At 46.8% G+C, this 23,519-nt stretch overlaps 1 protein-coding gene across 1 annotated transcript in view; it reads left to right on the forward strand.

The window, feature by feature from the left end:
- Positions 1-1,981, forward strand: part of LOC107118311 (heparan sulfate glucosamine 3-O-sulfotransferase 3A1-like) — a 109,981-nt gene extending 108,000 nt beyond the window's left edge. The window contains exon 2 of the mRNA XM_015420615.1: positions 1,363-1,981. Coding sequence (XP_015276101.1) covers positions 1,363-1,981 — 619 coding nt within the window. The remainder of the gene's footprint in view (positions 1-1,362) is intronic.
- Positions 1,982-23,519: the final 21,538 nt, after the last annotated feature.

A 23,519-nucleotide genomic window follows, 5' to 3' on the forward strand; every position in this document is an offset into this window, starting at 1 on the left:
AGACACTGAACTGCAGGCTGTGGAAGGTCAGTAGTTCAGCGGTTCAAGACCCGGGTGCCGCAAGACGGGGTGAGCTCCTGTCTCTAGTTCCAGCTCCTGCCAACCTAGCAGTTCGAAAGCAAGAAATTGCAAGTAGATAAATAGGTACCACTTCGGTGGGAAGGTAACAGCGTTCCATGCACCTTGGTGTCTAGTCATGCCAGCCACATGACCACGGAAACGTCTTCAGACAGCGCTGGCTCTTCGGCTTTGAAATGGAGATGAGCACCGCAACCCTAGAGTCGGATTCGACTGGCTTTCGAGCAAGGGAACCTTTACCTTTTTTAAGGGTCCATTTAGTTCAGCATCCTGTTTACAGTTGTGATTAGCTAGAAGCCTTTAGAAGACAGAAGCAGGGCATAAAGGCATCAGCTACATGCTGTGTATTCAGAGTTATATTGCATTTGAACATTAGGATTGTATTTGTTGTCATAGCCAATAGTTGTTAATATCCTCCATTAAATTGGCTAATCCCTCTTAAAACGATGTCTATTACCATTTCTTGTGATAGTGACTTCCAAAAGTTAATTACACAGTGTGAACTGGTGCATGATTTTTGTCTGTCCCAAACGTCTTATGCATTAAGTTTAATTAATGATACTGTATTCCAGTGAGGGAGGGGTGAAGAAAATCACACTAGAATTTCCAGAGCATTTTGTGATGTAGTCTAAACAGTTCCCATTATCAGCACTGAAGATCAATCAACCTGTGCAAAATTATCTGCATTGTCTCTAACTCAGGACTGATACAAGTCATACTGGTGCTTAGAATCTGGGATGTGTGAAACTATACTGTCATGACTGTGGAGTAAGGATTATAAAATTGCTTCTAGATGGAGTTCTCCCCCCTTCAAGAACATTTAATATTGCATAGCTAAGCTTTAGAAAATGGATTAAGAGATGCCAGGGAACCTGTTCGAAAAGAATAATTTACCCTGATGAGCATGCCGCTTGATGGAATTATGGGGGGGGGGGAATACAGAGTATGCTATTATGATGACAGTGGAGATAAAAATCATTATGACTGTCAGTCAGTAAGACCTCAAAGAGTAAAATTTAGCTTAAATATTAAAGGCACCAGGCAGCAATTTATTAAAAATTGAAAGTTTGAACACTGCTCAAAAAATCAGAATCTTCCATGTTTTGGGGAGCTCATGTATGAGTCCCATCTCCTCTGTGACTGAAATGTGTCTGCTGTCAAAAATGGTAAACCAAGTTAGCCAAGTCTAAGAAAACCACCTAACATTAGGCATGTGCAAACATATTGTTACAGATCTACTTATTTTTATAACACACCCTTTCCCTCCCTTCTGTTTCATTTTAGGGATTTGATGCCAAGAACACTTGATGGGCAGATCACCATGGAGAAAACTCCCAGCTACTTTGTCACCAAGGAAGCACCTGCTCGCATCGCTGCCATGTCAAAGGGCACAAAGCTTATTGTGGTGGTGAGAGACCCAGTTACCAGAGCCATTTCTGACTACACACAAACTCTGTCCAAGAAGCCTGATATCCCCACCTTTGAGAGCCTGACCTTCAAAAACAGGACTACGGGCCTCATCGATACCTCCTGGAGTGCCATCCAGATTGGCATTTATGCCAAGCATCTGGAAAATTGGCTCCTATATTTCCCCATTGGTCAGATTCTCTTTGTCAGTGGGGAAAGGCTAATCAGTGACCCTGCGGGTGAGTTAGGCCGGGTCCAGGACTTCTTAGGTCTCAAAAGGATCATTACAGATAAACACTTCTACTTCAACAAGACTAAAGGCTTCCCCTGCCTGAAAAAGGCAGAAGGCAGTAGCAAGCCTCATTGCCTGGGCAAAACGAAAGGGCGGACCCATCCGAACATTGACCAGAAGGTGGTCCAGAGGCTACGAGAGTTCTACAGGCCTTTCAACATGAAGTTCTACCAGATGACTGGACAGGACTTTGGCTGGGATTGAGGCTGGGGGGGGGGGATCATTTAAATGAATAAAAAGGAAAATATATTTTTGTACATATCAATAGAGAAGGGAAATTAATATTTATGCTGATGTGTGGTGGCTCCAGTTAATATTTTCATTTTGGCACAAAAATATCATGGTTTTCTATTTTACTTGTTTTATTGGTCTGCATTTATAGTAATCTCCTTCCACAGATGCAGAAGTATGACTTGAGGACTGGAAGAGTGAGCTTGATTATTTACCTCGATGAGTCCAAGATGTGGATTCTTCTTAATAGACAAGATGCACCTTTACATTTTAAGGGTTTTTTATGTCATAGCTTGGATTCCTCAATCAGTTAATTCTGGATTCAGTGCCCAGATTTTTAAACCAGCTTTTCCACTGGTGAAAAGGGGAGGAGGGGGTCTCCTTTGACCACTTAGAAGGTTATTCCAGGTATCATGGTACCTGTGTGGACAAAAGCCAAGTGGAACAGAGGCTGTGTTAAGGAGGGTAATTGTTGAGATTGAGTGAAAAAGTTGGAATGTTTCAACCCAGTACTACTAGGTCACTGTTTGTGACTAACAGCATGGGATTGATTTTTTTTTTCTTTACCATGTCCTATGGTGGGCTTTTGCATCACAACAAAAGTATATTCACCATGAGGATGTTTCCAGTGTATTTCATGATGTATACTCTATAAACACTTTGCAAGCTGTGTCAAGCTTCAGATCCCAGAGTTATAGAACAAAGGTAATTTATTCATTCATCTTATTCCTCATCTGACAATAAATGCACGTAGCAACATCCCTGGGCAGGTACCTAGCATAATCAGGAACAGAAGGTATCTCTAAAGTCATACTGTATTATTCCCGTTTCCTAAAGTATAACAGTAGATCTTTGCCATGATCCCTGTGCATCACTCTTGTGGGATTACGGTGTCTGCACTGGCTCCGACCAGTAAATTTACAAGCTCAGCAAAAGGATTTTTGCACCCTTCCCCAATGCTATTTAACATCTGTATGCGCCCCCTTACCCAGATTGCCTGTAGGCATGGACTGGGTTGTCACCAATATGTGGATGACACCCAGCTCTATCTGTTGTTGGGCAGCCAGTCAGACTCTAGTCCAGGAGATCTGGACCTGGCTTTGAAAGCTGTGGCTGGTTGGTTTAGACTAAGTCGACTGAAATTGAGTCCAATGAAGACTGAGGTCCTGTGCCTGAGTCGGAACGGGCCAAGGTTAGGGATCCCTGTTCCCGACCTTTGATGTGGTGCCGTTGGTGCCAACGCTGGAGGTTAGGAGTTTGGGAGTGCTTCTGGACACCTCCTTAACGATGGAGGCCCAGGTAGCAGCCACTGCAAAGTCTGCCTTTTACCACCTATGGCTGATTAGGCAGTTGGTTCCCTTCCTTGAATGCAATGACCTGGCAACAGTGATCCAATGGCCACCTCAAGACTGGATTACTGCAATGCTCTCTACATGGGGCTGCCCTTGTCCCAGATCTGGAGGCTGTTGTTGTGTCTTCCTCTGTGCGAACACATCCAGCCCGCCCTAAAAGCACTGCACTGGCTGCTTATAGCATACCAGATTCAGTTCAAGGTGCTGGTTCTTACCTTTAAAGCCCTATATGGCCAGGGACCTACTTACCTAAGGGACCGCCTTTCTCCATATGTCCCCCAGGGAGCACTAAGATTGGGATCCCAAATTCGCCTGGTTCTTCTGGGTCCTAAAGAAGCCAGGCTGGCCGCAATGAGGGCCAGGGCCTTTTCTGTGGCGGCCCCTTACTGGTGGAATGAGCTTCCGGATGATATCAGGGCCCTGTGGGATCTATTTTGGACTTTTAATGTATACATTTATATGTATGTAAGCCACCCTGAGTCTGCTATGGTAGGGAGGGCAGGATAAAAATTTAATAAAATAATTTAAAAAAACATGACCCTACATAGATCACAGCAATTCCACCAATGCAACTGCTGAACTTTCCAATCCATTGGCTGAACTCCATCTTGCTCATCCTACTCCAGATCATCAAGCCGGGGTACCTCTCCATCGCAATTGATGGTCAGTGACTAATTTCAACATTGCCTATCCAATACTCGAACAGACACTCACCGGAACAGATCCTGCCTCCAGCAGTCATCCCCTCAACAGTGACACTGCTCACTTCACAATGAGGTGCCTCCTCCTTTGCAGCTGCCGAATTCACCTCCCCTAATCCCTTGGGACAAGTGGCAACTACTGTACCTCTGTGGGGATTTTCCACTTCCATCGACCTTCCCTTGGCTTAACATGAGGGGACCCTCCAATTGGGATCAATGCTCAACACACTCGCGTTGATCTTGATCACCTCACAGATCTATTTTATTTTAATTTTTATTAAATTCAATTTGCTAGCTGCCCTTCCCTACAGGTAGGGCTCAGGGTGGCTTACCACAGAGTGATAACAAAAATCTTTAGTTTAAAACAATATTAAAACAGTTTTAAAAACAGATCAATAAACAGAAACAAAGTACATATACCAGATGGTGGAAAAATCGGCTCCCCTGGCTTCCTTGGGGGGGAAGGTTGCGAGGGATGGGGAAGTGTATGAGAGTGCCAGATGTCATACAACCAAATGCCTGGCGGAACATCTCTGCCTTACATGCCCTGCGGAAATGTAATAACTCCTGCAAGGCATGGATGTCTTCCGGCAGAGAGTTCCATTACTGCCGCCCTTGACTACCAAGTTTTCAGCATCGATGAGCCATCCTCACAAACAGCACAAAAGCACACACAAAGGGACACCAGTGGAACCCACTGCGGCCTTAGCATTGGTACCAATCACAACTTGGTGATCGGCATACCCGACCCATAGCAACGGGCGGCTGCACATCTCACAGACCTCAGAGGCCTACAATGCCAACGATTTGGAAAATGCATCAACCAGAGGATTGGACAGGGAGGCCCCTGGGCACCAAACTTCATATACCAACACTTCACCAACCCTACAGGTGACAGGCAACCTAGCCATAACTCCATCCAAAGACTTGAAATAATATGGTGACCTTGTCAAATGAATGGCAAAGACTTGAAATCATATGGTGACCTGGTCAAACGGCCCATACACTTAGAATCACAGAATCATAGAGTTTGAAGGGACCTCCAGGATCATCTAGTCCAATCCCCTGCACAATGCAGGAAATTCACAATTCACTTGGCCTGTCCATTATCCAACCACAACTTGCAGTAACAGACTCAGTCTTTGATGTAATCTAGCTAAATACCTCCACAGCCGTAGCACTACCCATGATGACAGCGATGCTACAAGCCACTAAGATACCATGGAACAAACCAGAATCAACTCCTATTTCATCCAAATGACTGGATCACATGTATAGGGTTCAAGAGACTGGAGCTGAGTTTTTGTTCTGCCATCCCAAATCAAACTCCATGGTGGTGACCTCATCTTCTAAAAGCAAGCATACACACTCAACCCCTGCTGATAAGGAGCGCAAAAACCTAGACTCCTTTGGGTGGAAATTCTACTCCTCTGGACTTCTTGGACTAAAAAATGCCAACTATCTAGCATGTATGGGACACTATCATATTCCCTCTGGGAACAACTTTCCAAACTGCTTGCAGACCTGCCTGAAGGCAAATGCACAGCTGCCAGAAGGCTAAAAAAGGAAGGCATGATACTTGCAAAACAGCAAATCAGCTCATCGAAACACACACTCAATACCTTCTCCAAGATGATTGCCTCTGCTATTGCCCTAAGGAGACACTCATGGCTCTGAATGACAACCCTCCACCCTGACACACGTTCTTACGTAGAGGACCTCCCCTTTGACGGCAAAGGTCTTTTCAACTTGATGACTCATAGTGCCCTTCAGGAAATGGATAAAAGCATCAAATCATCTCACATTCTTGGCGTTACTGCTAACCCCCACACCTACATGCCTAAAACCTGGTCAGGATCCTAGCCTAAATGCCAGTATAATAAACAATCACCTAATCAGACATGGAGGAACCAACAGCCACAGACCACTCACAGGTCACCATATGCTCCAAAAACTAAATTCTCAGACACACAACAACCATCTAGATCTAAGGCCTCCAGACTTCCGATTTTGGTGACTCGCAGGTGGGTGTGCTTTATCGTAGCTCTGATGTGAGTGCCCCTCAAACGTGCCAATGGGGGGGTCCGAGTTGATCTTGGACCCCCCCCAGTCCCCCTGTATAGGGGTTGTAGCCTGGGGCACGAGAGGTGCCTCTCCCAAGGCAGAAGCCAAAGGATTGAGGCATCTTTTTGCCCCCGATAGGCCCCCGCGGCACGGAGCCAGTATGGCACTAAGAGGTGTACACTGGACCGAGCATACAAAGATCCTAAGGAATTATCGTCTCTACATGCGCAACGAACACAAGTACAAATGTGAGTGAAGCTGTGACCCAGCAAACAATAAATAAAATGCTAGCAGTACAGCCGTCCCAAAGCCCCAAACAAGCGGAAGGGGGAGGGGAATGCCCTAACCTGAAAAGACTGAGTATAAAGCAGGAGACTGAAAGGGCAGCTTGAAGGAAGTGGATTACGATGGAGTGTGCGGCAGACCAGCAAAAAAGCAATAAATGACCAGACTTACAGAGAACTTTTAAACTTTCCCCTTGTGTAAACAATAATGCAGCGAGCAGAAAAAAATGGCACGGAAAGCGAAACAGGAATGGCCAGCACATCATTGCCGGCTGCTAGTCCAGAAGTAACCACAGACTTTCCCAAACTGATGGCTGCAGCTTTGCGCCCTCTACTGAATCAGATGACCAACTTTAATGTCAAGCTTGATACGTTGCAAAAGGAACTCAAAACTTCAGCAAGTAAAAAATAAAGCAGATGTTCCTGAAGCAACAACAGAAAGCGGCAGATGGACCTGAGACAGTGGAGGAGAACAAAGACGCAGAAGAAGAAGAAGAAGAGAAGGATGGGGAAGATTCTGATACCATCTCGGTTAGATCCTGAAGCAGAATCAGGAGCTCCCACCCCTAAAGCGTTTAAAAACTAATTTGGACTTTGACAGGAGGAGAGGAATATGCAAAATAGTTTAACTTCAATAGCCTGATGTTTATTCTTAATGCATAACTTTAAACCCATGGTATTTACACTATAGCCAAAGTAACTGTGATTGCTTGCTTGACATTTTTATATTAATATTCCTCATATTTTATTATTAAGATAATAGGGATGTATCAACAATCTTATATTTCTGTACCATGGATCCTTGTTACTCTTTTTTTTAGGATGTTCCCTACCCCTGACCCTGTAGGTTTGTAGTTTAGAAAATAAAAAATTGAAAAATAAAAATAAATAAATCTAAGGCCTCCAGACCCTCCAAACAGGGTATTTGACTTGTGCATCTTCACCCCACCAGAACCAGTGACCACCACCCAACCACCTCTCCTCTTGGCCACTTGCCTCCACCCCTTCCTCCCAGCCCGGAGACAAATCACCTCGGACAAATGGGTCCTATCTTTCATCTCACAGGTCTACACAATAGAGTTTGTTCAAGTGCCCCCAACACCAGTATTTGTCACCACCCCTCCTTCCAACATCCTGCAGGAAGAAGTGTGGACACTACTAAAAAAAACATGCCATAGAGGTAGTTCCACCAGATTCACTGGGGCATGGACTTGATTCCTGATACTTTACTGTCCCCAAGAAGAACAGCAGCATCAGACCAGTAATGAACCTAAGGACACTGAACAAATTCATCATCTATCTCAAGTTCAGGATGATTTCACTCCAGAACATCCTATCTCAAAGGGGTATGGCTACAATAGATTTGCAGGACATTTATTTTTATCTGAACATCAGACCACATCACAGGCAATACCTGCAGTTCACGGTGGTAGGGGAGCAGTATCAATACAAGGTACTCCTGTTTGGGATCTCCACAGCACCGAGAGTATTAATAAAAACTATGGTGGTTATTGCAGCTTACCTTCACTTGCATGGAACTGTCATTTCCCCCTACATAGATAACTGGGTCCTGGCGGCAGACTCCAAGGAACATCTCCTGGAAGATATCAAAAAGACTCTAACATTACTACAAGAAATCCAATCTCACCCCTTCCAAATAAGTACAATTCATAGAGGCCCTGCTCGACTCCATGGCTTGCAGAGCATTCCTACCTCCCCAGAGGGCATCCACAATTATTACCCTGTTCCAACAAATAAAAAGCCAACCAGACACACTGGCATTCTCTATCCAATGCCTACTGGGCCTCACAGCAGCCACGACAGCAGTGCTAGTCTTTGCAAAACTCCACATGAGGACTCTCCAATTATGGTTTCTCACAAACTTCAAACCTTCCTGTCACTCCCAGCTATTGAGACTTTGCATACCTGCCCACATTCTCAACTCCCTGTCTTGGCTGGAGCACAGACCCAATCTCATGGAAGGAGCTTAATTCCAACTACCTTCTTCAATGGAGACTGTAACCACAGACACTTCTCTTTGGGGATGGGATGCTCACCTGAAGCGCATGTGAGTGGGTGCAAGATAGGACATACACCATCAGCAACACCACATAAACTACCTGGAACTTCTAGCAATCAAATTTGCCATGCAATCCTTTCAACTTACAGTGAAGGAGAAAATAGTGTCAGTGCTTATGGACAGGAGGCTCAGTGTCCAGGAGACTCTGTGGGCTGGTGATGGACTTGTGGACCTGGTGCATAGTGCTGGGGATCTTCATCATCACCACTCACCTCCCAGGAGTGCAGAACATCCAGGCAGACCTCCTCAGCAAAGCAGGACCACTGCTGTGTGAATGGGAGATCAACTGGATTTACCTATGACCTGTATTTGGAAAATGGGGACAACCCTCCATTAACGTCTTCATCATGACAGCAAACTGGAAGTGTCCAGACTTCTGTTGCAGAGGTGGCATGGGCCCATTGTCCATTTACCTATGAAATCACAAGTTCCTATTCCTATTTCCCCCACTACCAGGTTCATCAACAAGCTAATGAGGGAGGAATTGAGCTGCATTCTGATCACACCCTGGTGACCATGACAAGTGCGGTTCCACATAACACTCCAGCTATCTCCAGGGGAAATGTACCACTTCCTACCAGTAGTGGATCACCTCCTCATGCATGGGGAACATGTTCTATACCACAATGTCCTGCACTTAAAACTGATGGCCTGGATCCTTCCCTGAGAAGGTGAAGGAAGTAATTATCAACAGCAGGAAACCTTCCACCAGAAAATCCTATGCATGCAAGTGGCTGAAATTTCTGACCTATATCAAGGATAACACAACAACCCTGGAGAATGCTGGGCTCCCTGTGATCTTTAACTACCTTCTCACTCTTGTAGTTGCAGGGCCAAGTTGCTCCTCATTAAGAGTCCACCTAGCAGCCATATCAGTGTACCACCAGAGAATCGATGGTTATTCTGTCTTCACCCATCTAGACACCAAAAAATTCCTGAAGGGACTGATGTACATGCATCCTCCAGTCAAACACCCAGTTCCCGCTTGGGACTTACCTTTAGTTCTCTGAAAACTAACAGGAAAACCCTTCGAACCCATGACAACGTGCGACCCTCAACTTCTAGCATGGAAGACAGTCTTTTTGGTCACTATCACATCAGCCAGATGTGAGGGTGAACTCTTAGCACTCAGACATGACACCCCCATATCTTCATTTCCATAAGAAAGGGGTCTTGCTAGTGCCAGATGCCAAGTTCTTGCCTAAGGTGGTGTCAGACTTCCATCTCCATGCCGACATCACACCCCCAACCTTTTTTCCAGATCCTAGAAATGTCTCAGAAAGACTGTTTCATTCATTGGATGTCAAAAAGCCCCTACTAGTCTACCTCTGTAGAACAAAAACAGATCATAAAGACCCTCAACTCTTCATTTCCTATGCCATGCAGAGAAAAGGCTATAAGATATCAGCACAAAGATTATCCAAATGTATTGTCAGGACAATCAAACTGTGCTACTTATTTGCTAAGCACCCATTACCAGGACCAGAACACACTCCACGAGAGCAATGGCCATGTCTACCTCTTTTCTCAGAGGGATCCCTCTACAAGACATCTGTAAAGTTACCATGTGGGTGATGCCCAGTACCTTTGAAGAATCATAGAGTCACAGAGTTGGAAGGGGCCATACAGGCCATCTAGTCCAACCCCCTTCTCAATGCAGGATCAGCCTAGAGCATCCCTGATGTGTTTGTCCAGCCACTGCTTAAAGACTGCCAGTGAAGCACTACACCATAGATGTTCGTGTGCAACAACAGGCTATGGTGGGATGATCCTTTCTGCAGTCTGCCTGCAACTGAGTAGCTGCCAGCACCCTCCTCCAGGTAGGCCAGAGCTTGCTACTCTCCCACAGGTGTGATGCACAGAGACCATGACAAAGATAAACAGGTTGCTTACCTGTAAATGGTGATGTTCAAATGGTCATCTGTCCATTCATACCACCCGCCCAGCCTTCCCCTCTGCTGTCAGCCCTCTGGATGCAGTGTTTGGGGGTTGTCCTCTCCCTGCCCTTGTGGGCATGCACAGTGGGAGTTCCTGTACATGACACAGGAAGGGCACAAAAATCCTTTTGCTGAGCTTTTAAGTTTACCCGTCAGAGCTGGTGCATGCACATTAATCCCACAGGTGTGAATGCACAGATGAACACGCAAAAATCACCAGGTACAGGTAAACAACCTTTTTCTTGCCTGTACTACTGATCTAAAGCAAACCAATGGGATTAGGCCATTAGTCGTTTACTGAAGAGTGGCATGCAGTCTTGTCTGAACATGACTCTAAACCTAGATGTTTTGCAAAGAAGATCAAATACCCAAACTAATTACAATAAAGTATCTTCATTATACTTTGAAGGGCTTTATTCCTCCACCCCCAAATTATCCACCTGTTGCCTCCATAAAGCTTTGTATTAGCTCAGATTTCTCTATCAGAGCCTAGTGACAGCTGGGCTGAACTGAAGAGTCAACAGAAGGGAGAGAGAGAAAAATGAAGCCTCTTTCTCTCTCACCCCCACCCCCATACACACAATTAAGCACAAGAGGTTCTAAGGTCACTGATCACAACAGTCAACCAATCCTCTCAGCCTCCTGTCTCAACTCAGAATGTTCCATCTCTAGCCTTAAGCCCTTTTTTGGCAGGATCTTGTGCTGTAAAACATCTGGGTAAACATTTTATCATCACCCAAACAAAGAAGGGAAAATAGCTATTAGGTCATTTGAGAATGTAACATTGGACAAAGCTGGCTCGCTCTGCCTCACAGCAGCTCTTCTGTCTGAGGTCCTTTTGAGAGCTTGATTCATCCCAAATACAGAAATCACCTTATATAGAGATTCAACTGGCTGTGACCACAACAGGAAAAACAACAGCCACAGAAACTGTGGTTTCCTAGCTCATTCAACCAGAAAAAAGAGTTGTGGGCCAGTAATGAACCCCTGAAGCTAATGCCAGAGAGCACAAAATACCATGTTTGAGAAATTAACAGCATATTGAAGAGTGCAAATTTATTCAGTCCCCAAGTTTTTCACCTACTAAAATTTTCTAGAGAAAAGCAATTTTTCAAGATATTGATCATTTTTGCCCAAATAATTTCTCAAATTTAGAAAAAAAGCCACAGAAACAGGTTAATACATCAGCTTGCAAGTCTCTGTCATCTTAAAACCCAGTTAACAGGACTTAATATTAATGTAAATTAAGATGAGTCATTCTCATATATATAATCTCTGAGTCTGGCAGTGTGACAGCTTGATGCCAGTCAGTTACACAGCCTTATAATATGCGAGTATCATCTCTGCCACACAAGTTTGATGCCATGGCTTGTGATGCTGCATTGGTCTGGCACCCTTTGTGCATCCTCTGCAATTATCTGCTGCAGTTCAGACTGCAATGCGATCAGTAGTCTTTTTGTGATACTGCAAGTCCTCTATTGCAATCCTTTAGGTATCATCCCTTAGTGTTCCTATCACATCCCTTCTTTGAGCCTTAAGTTGTCCTTGACAGACATGTATTAAAAATATCCCAAATTATTTGAACAATTTCAGCTGTTCTAAAGGATGCATATTTCTTATTTGCCTAATGTCTCCAGCATTGGGTTTTACCATTAGAAGGATTTGAGTGCCAAAGTTTAAACACTCTTCTGGGGTACAAAAGACTCCTTGGCCACGGTCACATGTGCAGTTTGTGGTGCTATAGTAGCAGTACCTGAGCAGAATAAATGGGCCGCTCCAGACAAGAACATCCGTCTCCCTTGGCGCAGTCATCAGCAGCCCATGCTGTTCCACAATGGAAGTGGAATAAACAGATACCAGGGAAAGTCCAGTATGAATGGGTTGTTCAGGGTTCTCTCTGGGTTTTCTGACACCTGAACTCTCCTGCAGCAAAAGGAACCCAGAAGGGACGTCTGAACTAGCAGATCCGTTTCTGCCACCACTTTTTTTAGTTGCTGCCTATATGCGTATCCATCCATTTCTCCTGTCTTTATATATAAAAGCATTTTCGTGTGGCAACATTCAATGTACGCCAGAATCAGTTGGCTGCCAGATGGGTCACTCACAAGGTCTCTCTATCCATTGACTGTGTTGCTTGATTTCCATCCACACAAGCGGTGCCCAGCGTCTCAGCCTCAGTGTGCTGGGAGCCAATATGTGGGATGGACGCTCCGGCAGGAGTGCGGTGATGAGGCTGAGCCCTCCCTTGGCCGGGCTCTCAGTGGCACTGGAGGTGGGGGTGGGTGGCGCTGGAGGCGGGCACAGGCCGGTCCCTCCGCAATAGCTCCAAAGCAGCTCCTGCAGGAGGAGAGGGAGTCGGGTGGGCAGTCAGGCAGGCAGCGAGGGACAGGAGATTCCCTGCAGGGCATCTTGCTTGCAGGCAGCCCCTCTCAGGTGGCCCTCAGTGAATGGCTAGCTAGCCACCATCGCTGCCCTCAAATGCACCCTTAGCTACCCTGTTATTGGGAGGCAGCAGCCACCAGGCTGCATCGTGTGGGCTGCAGGAGACACGCAGCTGGCCATGGCAAAGGCGGGCACCACCAATGAGCCCTTCTTCTCGCACCCCTTGGAGGAGGCCGTCGCTGCCGAGCCGCTGCCCGGCCCGGCTGAACAGCACTTCAAGCTGTGGTATGTGGGCTGCTCAACTTAAACCAGAGTCACAGGGCAAAAGCTGGCTTTCAGGATAGGATAGATGCATAGACAAAAAACTGCTGTGGGAGGAGGAGACATTTTTGTCTATCTCTAGAACGTCGTGGTAGGACATTTTGCTAGCAGTTCTGGTGGTAGAAAGAAATGTAAATGGGATTTCAAGAGGCTCTTCTGCAATTCCAGTATGGGAGACACAGAAATAATTTCCTGGTGAGCAGAAGAGTTTAAGGATGGGCCAAGGTGCACCACAAATGCCTAATTGAAGGGGAAATGTTGGGGCGATTGCTTTCACTTACACTGGGGTACAGTTGTGGATGATGGCAGGACTACTCCAGAGTAAATCAGTCAAGCCCTGTGGGTAATGCTATTGCCAACTCCTGTCTGCTTTACCAAGTCACTCATGGAAGCCCTGTGACTCTGCATTAATGAAGGAATGGCCCATCCTGCCCTTTTCAGGAGTGGGTGCTAGGAGCCAACCATCAGAATAGAGTGGGGGGGGGCAAGACCATGGAGGAAGTAGAATATATAGTTAGCTGTGTTTTGTTTCTAATTAAGCACTAAAAAGCAGTGTCCAAATGCATAACGTGCTTCTGCAGTCAGCACATCTTGAAAATAAAGCATGTTGTCATTACAGTGCCATGGAGGGCAAAAACATTGCACAGCGGGCATCTATATTTCCTGATTTCAGTGCTTCTCTTTTCTTTTCCCAGTTAACTCTGCAAGTGCCACTTAAACCACTGAGCTCTCACTAAAATGCTCACTGAAATGCAGGTAGGCCACAACTAGTGTTCCCTCTAAGCTGAGTTACTGTGGGCTAGTTTCAGTTTTTTAGCCTCCGGCTCACACATTTCTCTTAGCTCAGGAAGGATGGCTCCAGAGCAAACTATGCAGTAGCCAAATCGCTCACTCACAACTTTAATAACAGTGGCTCACAAAGAATTTTTGCTCACAAGACTCCAAAGCTTAGAGGGAGCATTGGCCACAACCTGCCCCGAGGAACACCCTCTCCACCTGCTCCAGTTTGACGTGCTTTGATCTGTGTTGTTCTTAGGGTTGCCAGCTCCAGGTTGGGAAATACTTGGAGATTTGGGGAGTGGAGCTTGAGGGGGTGTGGGATTTGGGGAGAGGGGGCTTCAGTAGGGTATAATATAATGGAGTTCACCTTCCAAAGCACCCATTTTCTCCAGGGGAACTTGATCTCTGTTGCCTGGAGACTGTTTGTAATCCCCAGGAGGTCTCCAGCTACCACCTGCTGCAGGCCGGCGCACTTTCCCAGGCCCTCTTCCTAGAGCTCGTTTCATTTCTGTCCACAATGGACCTTATTACTAGTATTTAAATAAAACCCATCCTTACAGCTCGTCCCATGGTTGAAGGGCAATGCTAATGTGGATGCCCACCCCCCATGGGACGACCATGTGGGTAACTCACCACAGGGTGTGTGGTCTGGGCCCTGTTCACAGGAAGGATTTGGGGTGGGAGAGCGACGAGTGCATGGTGGATTATCTGGGCACGATCACACTGCAACATCTGGGAAGTGTAGCACACCCGTGGCAAACCCATGGTGTACCGCCGAAAATGCGCGATTAAAAACTATCTGCTTGGAGGTACTAGAGTCCCTCAGTGTGATCACGCTGGCCACGGCTTTTCCCTCCGGCCCCTCATTGTTGCGCAGGTGCAGAAGGAAGGAACCGTAGCATGCTGCCAATGCATGGGATCGCGTTATGGTGGCTCTAATTGTGGCGGTGCAAAAAGCCCCACCTCCCCCCCGCATTATCCGGCCCGTGTGACTGGGGCCCTGGATGGAATGCTCTGCTACACTTTGAACTGGTACAATTTGAGGCACCACCATAACATGCCAAGCCACCAGTGTGTCTGCAGCTGTTGTGTCTTTTTGAAGTCTGGGGTGGATCAGTTTCATAGTACATGATAGCTGGACCTGGCCAAGATTTGTGTTAGCTTTGCTATTTAAAACATTAACACTTGGAAACATCTTGAAGCCATGGCCTCTGTCCTATAAGATGACATGGAGCTGAAATGGGGGCATCCATTATATCATACTGAGCTGTCATATACAGTTGATAAAACAGCAGAAGAATAAAAAGCAACCGTTCATAAAGGGGCACTCCTGCAACCCTTGGGGAGGTCATTCTAGTCTAGAATCTTCAACAGGGGCTTACAGTTGCAATACACATACTGTTTCACACAACTTAAAGGCAAACACTGGTTTCTAGCTTGTTACTGCTTTTCCTGTAATGCAAGGCTGGATTGAGGCCCAAATACACATGTGAGTTACTCTGACATGACAAAACAGTGCTTCAGAATACCCAGGTTCTGTAATGTATTGAGGAGTGTAAAATGTAAAACTTCCATGGTTGAAAAGCAAAAAAGAATTCAACTTTTCAACAATGCTCCCAAGGCTTATTTCATGCCACAACAAGACAAACAATGAACTTGCACACTTGCTGCTAGGTAAAACTGAAAGGCCTGCCAAAAGAGATATGAATGCCTTTTTATTAACAAAAAAAAATCTTCTTTCCTACATTCATAATATTTTATGTTATTTCTTTGTTTTGTAATCCTCTCATTTCCTCACTTTGATGCTATTTCTGTATGAGCTGAACTACTTTTAATTTAATTTAATTTAAAGCTGAAGAAGCACATATTTTAATAAAGCTTACGGGTACTGAGAGGCTGTGTTGTCTTTTTGGCTTTGTCACAAAGAGGTGGAAAGATGCATGATGCAAATAAGGGGTACTTCATACATGCCATATTTTTAATGAAATTTTATGACTTTCCTGATTTTTACATGAGCTGTAGGCATGAAGGCACATTTTAAAGAGAGGGAGAAAATGCTTGCTCCTCAAAAGTTGCAAACAGTTATAGCTTACTGCTATGTAGAGCAAAATGATTGTATCCAAATAACTACATGCAGATGCCAATGAGGGCTTAGCTAAAAGAACAGAAGAGGGTTTACTGGTATTTTTCTGTTAAAAACCATATTCTATTAGATGAATAAATTGATCCAAATGCCATTCAGATTCTGCCAAATGTTGCTTACCAAGCCTCTTCCCCTGATTGAGTGGATACAGCTTTGGTTCAAACTGCCTGGCTCCTGCCCCTAGCTCTGCCTTGTGAAATCAAAAGTGTTCCTGTTAAGGTTGCCAGCCTCCAGGTGGGGCCTGGAGATCTCACCCTACTACTACTGATTTCCACACAACAGAGGTCATTCCCTGAAGAAAATGGCAGCTTTGGAGGGTAGAATATGGTATTTGTTATGTATTGGGATTGAATCATCTCTGATTGAATCACCCCACAGACTGGCTGAGGTTGGAGCACAAGAACAATAGCCTACCAGGCTTCTGAAAGTAACCAGTCTAGTAGTAATGTTGTGGGCTCTTTTTGTAGCAGGAACTCCTTTGCATGTTAAGCGACACACCCCTAAGGTAGCCAATCCTCCACGAGCTTACAGAGCTCTTCTTACAGGGGCTACTGTAAGCTCTTGGAGGATTGGCTACATTAGGGGTGTGTTGCCTAATATGCAAAGGAGTTCCTGCTACAAAAAGAGCCAATAATTGGGAGTGGGGTGTGCTTGGTTGTGGCAATTTCATGCTATTTAACAGAGCTGAGGCTCTGGAGTCTTGTCTTGCTCTTGCTGAAATCACAAAGTTGAGCTGATCACTAGACTCAAGGCTGCTCATCCATGGAACCCACTATTTAACAGCATTGTACCCTGCTAAACTCCCTCCCTTCTTCAAATCCCACTCACCCAAGGCTCCACCCCAAATCTCCGGATATTTTCCCACCCAGAGCTGGCAACCCTAGTTCCTGCCTTTGATAAAAAGAAATGTGTCTGTCTGACAGCCTCTGTTTTGAGACAAAAATATATAGACAGGGTAAGAAAGGACACCTGCCAGAAATATGTGGCAATCTAGAGCAGGGGTGGCCATTGTCTGTGTTCTCAAGGGCTACTTTACTCTTCAGAGAATGATTCAGGGGAGGGGAGAGTTTATATTGCCATGCAAACGTACTGACCTTATGTGTAGCCAGGCTTTATAAATACTGGCTTCAGAGCATGTGTACACAGGCTACCTGGGACACTACAAACAAAATTAAATGAGAGCGTTAACACTGAAGAGTGAACAGGCCCATAGCTACAGTGGGGCATCTTGGGGCTGGGCCCCCTGACTTGCTGGCAAGGCCCCCCTGACTTCCCATCTAGCCCAGGGTGTCTTGGCCTTCTCCCACAGATTAAATTGATTAACCAGTGCCCCCTAAGAAATTTAAGTGCCCCCTGACTTAAAAAATCCTGGCTACGGGCCTCAGAGTGAACCAGCTCTGTCTCTTATTATCTTGAAAATATTTCTTTTTTTCCCTACTGGCAAATGTTTTGCCACATCTTGACTAAAATTTAGTAGTGCCATCAAGAGGCCAGATAAAATCTCTTTGAGAGCTGAAGCCAACCATGAGGCTGTCAGTGCTCTATAATATAGTTATGTATAAGAGCAACATGTCCACAAATCCAGAGGAAGTAGGTGATCACACTTCAGTTTGGAAATGTTCCAACAAGAATTATATCCAGTAGCTTGGTAGTGGAATCTCAAATTTTCACTGTGGTCAGGTAAAATGAGGTTTCTATTTCTTTTACATACACAAACTGATTAAATACTAGGAAAATACACGCCTGAACCTCAGAATATTATATTAAACTTCACTAGTTTAATATAAATCTTAAAACTGAGACCGGGGGGGGGGGCTCCTTTTCCTTTTTCAAGCTTTCAAGCTTTTTCATTTAAATATCGTTATCTGCAGCTACCAGTAATTTGAATGAAAGCCTTTAGAACACAGAGGCTACGATCACACTGACTAAATCATTCACATTCAATCCACTTTCAATGCACTTGCCAAATGGATTTTACTCTGTGTTCTGGCAAAGTCCAGTTGGAAAGAAGAAGAAGAGGAGGAGGAGGAGGAGATGGGATTTATACCCCGCCCTTCACTCAGAGTCTCAGAGCGTCTTACAAACTCCTTTCCCTTCCCCTCCCCACAACAGACACCCTGTGGGGTAGGTGGGGCTGAGAGAGCTCTTTCCAGAACTGCCTTTTCAAGGACAGCTCTTGTCAGAACTATGGCTTGCCCAAGGTCATCCAGCCAGGTTCAAGTGGAGGAGTGGGGAATCAAACCTTGTTCTCCCAGATTAGAGTCCGCACACTTAACCACTACACCAAACTGCATTGAAAGTGGATTATTTAGCGTGTGTGTGACCGCAGCCAGACATAAGAAGTCCTGATTAAGGCTTGGGAATGGAGGAAACACAATCTGAAGCCAGAAGTTTAGGTGTGTAGTATGGGTCATCCTACATTTTCCATAGGGTTTGGTGTAAGGCCAAAACGGGGCACAGCTCAGGATCCGAGCACTGTCCCAGCTCCACAACGAAGCCTTTGCCCTGCTGGTCCAACTTAGACCGCCCAATAGTGATCTTCACCCTGTCTCCTGCCAAGCTAAGGTCACGATAAGAAAGGGCCTGACCAGATTTTCCTGCTGGGAGGCAGCTACAAGCTCGCTGACTTGCAGTGCCCCAAAAAATGCGACTAATGCTGCCGCGTGGAAAAGAGAAGCTTCATATGTGTCGGAACAAAGGCTTGGCCACAGCCGTAGTCAAAGACTCCTGATTGTCCTCCCTGGAACCTCCTTCCCTGGACCAACCCTCAAGCATCTTCCTGATGCGAAAATCTCCAGTACAGTCCTCGCAGCCTGCAGCATTACTGGCATAGGCAAGGGAGGACAGTTTGCCCCTAACTGAGCAAACTGACAGCCCTTTCTTCTTTAAACAGAACAGAACTGTATTAATTGGGGAACTGTGATGGGCCAAACCTGAAGTAGGCCAACCATCTGCCGAAAGGAAACAAATTACTGACGTGCCTGAAGGGGCCCAAAACTCTTCCCTCCTTGCCTTCCATATGAATTTTTTGGTGCACAACATCCTCCATCCCCTTAAGGGACTTGAGATTAGGGGCCCAGTAAGGCCTCCTAACACCCTGATAGGGGATACTAAAACCCAACGTAAACCCTTCTAACAAATAACCACCATCCCTTTGGATAGTTCTGCAACAAGTGTGCTAACACTTGCACTATGATAGAACTAGGACCCTTTCTCAGCAGTGCCATGCTGGCCACCTCCCCCCGGGGTGCATTTCCCACCCCGAGTATCAGACCTGGCTCTCGATTTGGGGCAGCCAGACAATGGATGGGGGCCTGTGCACAGTGGGCACTCTTGTCGAAAGGAACAACCCTTCCTACTGCACGTGCCTTGTGAGGTGAATTCTCAGTAGAGAGGGTGCTTCTGAGGGGCCTGCCCTTGGTAGAAGGCTGCCCTTGAAGCCTATGAACCAAGTGGCTGCTATCTGAATGATCTCCAACTACTGGCCGAGAAGAGGCCATAGACCAGAGGCACAAATGAGGATGAATCTGGTCCCACCTCAATGAAGGATTCATGGCTGCCCTCATACGGAAGCCCTCATCGTACTCCAACCAGGCAAGCCCTGTGAAACCCGTATATGCCTTGTATATGATATCCATATATTGCAGCATGGGCAAGGCCCGCCAGGGCTAATGGCAAACTATGATTCCCATCTAAATCAGGAATTCTGGGTGCCAATTAGCCCAAGTCCTATCCTCCCTCCACTTCTTAAGGCGCTCTTTATCGTGCTCGTCCAAATCCTCTTTGTCTTTTTTCTCCATTTCCCTAAATAAGAGGCTAAAGACATCAATAAAGTCCCCTTTGAGAATCTTATCCACTAGGCAAGGTTTTCGCTGGAACTTGTTCATATGTGTACCCCCCTGGGGCCAGACCTGACCAGCCAGGCCACCCACTCGGTGAGTATGGGTATGGAGGGGGTGGCACACCCCACCAACCATGCGGTGGAGGTGAACCCTGCTAACCTGCCTCCACCGAGGATGTGCCTGCTGTAGTCTGCTTGGCCGATGACCCTGTGTTACCCTGACTCCCAGGGCCCCACGGCCACAGAGTTGCATCCTGGGGGACCTTGCCGTCCTTACCTTCCTGAGACAGCGGTCCCTTGTACACCTCCAACTGGCACTCGTCTGGCACTTAATTGCCCTGTTGACCACTGGCTTGCTGTGGTGTAACTGCTGTACTGGCCGTACTCTCACCCGAGGACCCTGACGGTCTTCCAACATAGCCAAGCGCGCCAACACTTTAGCCTGGAATGAAGAAGCAGATTTGGATTTAGCTTTTTAAGCCCCGGACGGAGCATCAGGTACCAGGGGAGGCTTACCACACTGCTTCTTAAGAGCCTCAAGGCATGCCAAAATGGTGGCATTAATAGGGTTCCCCTCATCTTCTGATGACTCCTTTTCGAGTGGCCTCTGAGCGGGTCACTTAAGGGCAGGCCGCTTCCCCTCACATTGCCTCTGCAACAGCTGAAGTCTGGCACTCCTCCATCTCTCTCGCACCTCCAGACACTGGCGTGCCCTGCATCTGGGACATTCAGGTGAGCTAAGTGGGGACTCTCTCCTTGAGGTGTCTCCAACTAGGGGTGCTGGGGCAGGCTCTTCCTCCAACTGCACCCCAGATGCTGGAGCCTCTCCTTCCTCAGGTGCTGGCAAAGGTTCCTCTTTGGGGCTGACTCCAGAGGAGGCTGGGTTGCTCTGTGCCTCTTCCTCGTCTGAGGAACAGTCAGCCTCGGCTGAGCCAGGACCCATGACAGAGAGTGTATCTGGGGTGGTTCCATATGCAGGCTGCTTTCCCCGCTCTAGACTGCATGGCTCAAAGACTGTAATAACAAGACCCCTAGACCCCAAAGAAGGGGTGTCAGCTGGCACTCACCAGATCACATTCTCTATTTGAACACAGCCCTGCCAACCTGTAAAGTGATCAACCTATTTAACAACAGGCCAATTTCTCAGACCACTGCCACAGTACAAGGTAGATGAAAACACCCCTCCACACATAGCCAAGTTGGTGGGGGTGAAAAAATTCCTACCTGCCCCCCAGAAACAGGTGTCCAGACAAAGCCTGTACTGCCTACCGGGCAGGAGGGTGGGCTGAGAACAGGGCAAAGACTGAGGATCAGGGCGGGGCTAGCCTAGAAGACTTCCTGCCCCATTCCCAGCAACATCCCAGAAGTGGCTTTTGCCACAGAAGCCTGACGCACTCTCCTCACAAGGGGGCAAAAGCAGCTCCCCAACTACACTGCTGCAAGGGCAGGCAGCCAGGTGAGTTGAGTTGCCCCCCAAGCTGGAATAATGAGACAGACCCAGGAATTGAGTTAACTAATGGGCCACATTATTTAACTATTAATATTAATTGAAATGGCAAGGGCTAAAATGTTATGAAGTATGGTCAAGGCCAGAGGTCACCAAGACCTCTCCCTTGCCATGGCTATGGCTCACATCTGGCTGGCACAGCACGCAGGAAATCACCCTGAAACTCCGCCCCCAAGATGCAAGACTCAAAGGGAGGGTGTATCCAAAGTGGTTCCCTAGGAAGTCTGCTTTCCCTGCCCTGGACCACATGGTCCAAAAACTGTACTAACAAGACCCCTAGACCCCAAAGAAGGGGTGTCAGCTGGCGTTCACCAGATCACATTCTCTATTTGAACACAACCCTGCCATCACAAAGGCCAGACCTCTGCTTAGGCCCTTGCACTCCCCGGGAGGCCCAAGACCTCCCGCAGCCCTTGCTGTAAATCTTCAAGAAAAATGTCCATACCTACATCTGACAGGTGAATACCATCACTCCTTTACATGCCAGCAACGTTGGTGTGTATACCTGGGTGAGGCCAATATTGGCCAAAACCACCCTCAAGAGCCTGTATTTCATGGTTAGCCTTGCGACATGCATGATCAATGGTCACGGGATCCCCAACCCCATGCCAAACCAAAAGTGGCACCATGGCCAACCAAACAATCAGGGTCTCTGGCCACTGACCCTTAATAAGTTGAAAATCAGCTTGGGCCTGCATGATCAATGCTTTTCCTTTGACCAGGACCAAACCATTGCCATCCAAATGAATAACTAGAACATGAGGAGGAAAAGCTACCCTCCCATCAAACTGTAACAAGCCAGGCCACTGCAGGCCATGGCACCCTAACCACTAGACTGTGGCCCACCAGTTGAGACCAAGCTGCAAGCCAATGGGCATCCACTTTGCATGATGAGCAGCCCAGAACACAAAACTGTGCCCACAGATGAGAATTCTCTTCCTCTTCCATTGAACAACAGAACCTGCAACATGAAAACAGAGAGCAATGGAACACAAATTCGTGGTCCAGCTATGGGATGCACATAGGACCTGTAGGCTGAAGAATGCCATCTACCCAACCTCTGAATGTCATGGGGGGGGGACCCATAGCTGCTGCCATAGACGCAGCACCATTACGGAAGGAATGGGTTCAAAACTGTACCCCCCAACAGCCCAAGTCTTCCCAACGCCTTGGAAATGACTGCCCAAAATTGATATTTGGTTAAGGGGCTCGAGTCTTGGTGGTGAAACAGCAAGCCGTGGTCCAGCCCCCTGACAGCCATGCAGGCCGACAATGCAGAGTCTGGACACAACTCCTTCTCAGAACACGCACCAAGCATGACCACAGATCACAGCCGCCACTGGTCTGTCTTGGAGTGTCGCAATGTAATGTATGCCTTGTTGGGTACTAATCAAACATCCTGAGTGCACAGAGCATGACCGGACTTGTCACTCTGTGACTGAGCCAGCAGCTCACTTATGCAGAAAGCCCAAAAAAATGTAACCAGGGCCACCACATAAAATAAACAGGCCTCGAAACTGGATGCACAAACATCCTTCCAAGTAGCCTGCAGGCCCCGAAGAACCAAATGTGATATAGGCTGTCTGCGGTCAACCTGCACCTCAGCTTTGTGTGTCCAGCGCTCCAACAGCCTGCAAATTTGAAAATCACCTTGCTGGCAAAAGCCACCACAGAGAGCAACCCCTGGATTGAGCTAACTGCTAAAGCCTTACCTTTTAACTCCACCAAAAAATGCAAAAGATGTTCCATGGGTACTGGCCATGTGCTAGGATACCCAACCTCCTGCCTAAACTCCACGAACTGGTGGATTGCACAGTCATACACCCGCTTTGTGTATGACCCATCTGAGGCCTCTCCCTTCCCAAACCCAGCCCTCCTTAGAGTCCACCACAAAATCTCTAGAAATCCCCCAGCCTGGCACTGGCAACTCTTGTGAGGTCAGGCCCCAAGGCTCCCTCCCTCCCTCCCTCCCTCCCTGAAAGGCCAAAAGAGGCCTGGAAAGGGCCCTTCCCCCACCCTTTTACTGACAAAGCCAGTTAGAACTGACTATGTAGGAAAAGCTGTTGGGGGAGAGTGAGCCCCCTGTTGGTGGAAATATGTATCTGCGCACACACACAAA

The sequence above is a fragment of the Gekko japonicus genome, unplaced genomic scaffold (genome assembly GCF_001447785.1).
Source record: "Gekko japonicus isolate JY-2015 unplaced genomic scaffold, Gekko_japonicus_V1.1 scaffold973, whole genome shotgun sequence".
Taxonomy (NCBI): domain Eukaryota; kingdom Metazoa; phylum Chordata; class Lepidosauria; order Squamata; family Gekkonidae; genus Gekko; species Gekko japonicus.